Below are 3,169 nucleotides of genomic sequence, written 5' to 3' on the forward strand. Positions count from 1 at the left end.
CTTGAGGTTGCTTTACATAAATCTCCTCCTCAAGTTCAGCATTCAAAAATGCTGATTTTACCTCAAGATGATGAATTTTCAAATTGCGTTGAGCAGCTACAGCTAACAATAACTTGATCACGTCATGACGAGCAACTGGAGCGAAAGTCTCCCTAAAATCCACACTGGCAATTTGAGAATATCCTTTCGCTACCAACCTTGCTTTGTGTTTATGAACTGAACCATCAGGTTGAAACTTAGTTCTAAACACCCATTTGACACCTATTGCATTCTTACCCTTTGACAAATCAACAAGCTTCCATGTTTCATTTTTCTTAATCATTTCAAGCTCTGCTTTCATGGCTTCATTCCATTCATTGTGTTTGGAAGCTTCAATATAGCTTTCGGGCTCCATAACAACATGATTACAAGACTCGTATACATCAGCAATTTTTTTGGTTCTCAGAACTTCGGTGTCAGTTGTGTCTTCAACATCAAATTCTGGATCATCATAATGAGATTCATTTTGGAGACTTGAAATAGAAGCTTCATGCCTTTTAACTTCCTTCGTATTCCAATCCCAGTAGGCTCCTTCATCAACACTCACATCTCTACTAATTGCAATTTTACAATCAGTCAAATCGTATATTCTATATCCCTTTGACTCTGTCGCATAGCCAACAAAAATTCCTTTTCTAGCTTTAGCATCAAGTTTTGTCCTCTTAACATCTGGAATATGATAGTAACAAATAGAACCAAATACCTTCAAATGTTTGACTGAAGGTTTGATTCCTGACCAAGCTTCAACCGGAGTCTTATTACTCACAGCTTTTGTTGCTAATCGGTTGAGCAAATACACAGAAGTTGCAACGGCTTCTGCCCAAAATGTCTTGGTTAGATTCTTTTCGAAAATCATCGATCTTGCCATCTCCATAACAGTTCTATTTTTTCTCTCAGAAACTCCGTTTTGTTATGGCGAGTATGGAACTGTGACCTGATGAATTACTCCTTGTTGTTGAAGGAAGTCTTCAAATTCATTTGAAGTATACTCTCCACCATTGCCGGTTCTCAAAATACGCAAAGTATTGCCACTTTGCACTTCAACAAGTTTCTTGAAATTCTTGAAGATAGAAAAAACTGAAGCTTTATTGTTTAGAAAATAGACCCAACACATCCGTGTGTAATCATCGATAAAAAGTATAAAATACTTGTTGCCATTCCAGGATGGTATAGACATAGGACCACAAATATCAGAATGAATGATTTCTAACTTGTGTGTGGCTCTTGTCACACCAGATTTTGAGAAAGGCAACCTGTGATTTTTCCCCAATTCACAACCTTCACATTTAAGATCAACTTCGGTAACTATAGGCAAATCTTTGACTAGTTGGGTGGTATACATGTGCTTCAGTGTTCGGTTATTGAAATGACCGAATCTTTTATGACATATCATACTATTATCTTCCACAACATGATAAGCACTTTCATCCACAAAATCGAGCTTTAAGTAGAAACTATCATATACCATATCAAGATTTGCTAATATTGAACCAGTAGTGTCAGAGATGCAACAACAAGAATTCTTAAAATTCACACCGTAGCCATTTTTGGTCATTTTTGTAACACTTAACAAGTTTTGATCAAGGTCGGGAATATATAAGACATCAGAAATATATTTGGTACCTTGCTTTGTTTTAAACGCAATAGTGCCTCTCCCTTTAGCTTGAACAATTCTTCCATCTCCGAGCTTCACTTTAGTATTGATTTTAGTATCAAGATTACAAAAGTATGACAGCTCTGGAGTTATATGGCTAGTGCACCCACTATCAAGAAGCCATGTAAGTCTTCTTGAACTTTTATCGACATGTGAAACCATGAACAAGTGTTCATTTTCCTCCTGATTTTCCTCAGTGAAATTTGCCAACTGAAGTTCCTTTGTTTGGCCTTGATTTTTCTTTGCTCTACAATATCTTTCAATATGTCCAAACTTTTTGCAAAAATTGCACTTAAAGTTTGGTTTATCTTTGAACCAACAATCAACTTCTTGATGATTTGTATTTTGACAAACTTTACATGGAGGGAAAGTACCTTTCTTTGATGTTGAAGAGGAGCTTCATGAGCTTGAACTTTTATTTCCTTTATAATTTCCTTTCTTATATGTGTTTTGTCTTGAATTCCCAGCCTTGTTATTTTTGAAAAAAGCTTGAAAAGCACCTTCAACCTTTTCTTCGGATCTCATAGAGACCCTCTGTTCTTGTGCTTGAAGCTTACTAGTTAGTTCAGAAACCGTAAGCATGCTAATATCACAAGATTCTTCTATTACGGAAATTTTGGCTTCAAACTTTTGAGGGACACTTATCATTATCTTCTCCACCACTTTCTGGCCTGAAATCTTGTCACCATGAAGTCTAATTTGATTAACAACATCCATTATTCGGGATGAATAATCTTTCACGAGTTCATCATCGTTCATTTTCAACAATTCAAACTCTCGTCTGAGAGTCAATAATCTGACAACTTTTACTCTATCAGAACCTTCATAGGTATCTTGGATTTTATCCCACACAGCTTTTGGTGTGTCCAAGTCCATTATTGAGGTGAAAATTTGAACAGCAAGTCCTGAATGTAAACAGGTAAGTGCCTTATCTTTCTTCAGCAACTCTTCTTCATAATTTCTTAGTTGAGCAACAGTTGGGTTTGCTCTGAGTGCTGGAGGATCTTCATTAGTCTCTACAACCTTCCATAAACCTTGAGACTTCAAATATGTCTTCATCTTTACTGCCCAAATGTGATAGTGCAACCCATTAAATGTTGGAATTGCTGGAGCAGTTGAACTAGATGCCATGTCTAGTTTAAAATTTCTTTTACCGTGAATAAAACATCCCCTTAAGAAAAAAGCTCTGATACCACTGTAAATGTTCAAGAATAGAATAGAAATCTACTCTTGAAAGATTAAGGTAGCAAGACTGTATTGCTAAAGATTAGAATAGCAAGACTTGATGCTAAAGATTAAAATAGCAAGACTTTGTTGCTAAGTAGATTAGAATACATAATAAAAGTATAGAATAGAAATAATTTGAAGATTGATTGTATTATTTGAAGATTTGTTATCTTATACAACTCTTGATTACAATTCCTATTTATAGGCTACAAAAAACTAACTTTCTTAACCTCTAAGAAAACTTAAGAG

The 3,169-nt window shown here is 35.4% G+C and overlaps 1 protein-coding gene across 1 annotated transcript; it reads right to left on the reverse strand.

Annotated features, from left to right (window-relative positions):
• Positions 1-2,092: 2,092 nt before the first annotated feature.
• Positions 2,093-2,824, reverse strand: LOC139864294 (uncharacterized). Its single transcript, XM_071852871.1, has one exon. It carries the CDS (start codon positions 2,822-2,824, stop codon positions 2,093-2,095), a length of 732 nt encoding a protein of 243 aa, XP_071708972.1.
• Between the last annotated feature and the right edge of the window lie 345 nt (positions 2,825-3,169).

Source organism: Rutidosis leptorrhynchoides, chromosome 8 (genome assembly GCF_046630445.1).
Source record: "Rutidosis leptorrhynchoides isolate AG116_Rl617_1_P2 chromosome 8, CSIRO_AGI_Rlap_v1, whole genome shotgun sequence".
Taxonomy (NCBI): Eukaryota; Viridiplantae; Streptophyta; class Magnoliopsida; order Asterales; family Asteraceae; genus Rutidosis; species Rutidosis leptorrhynchoides.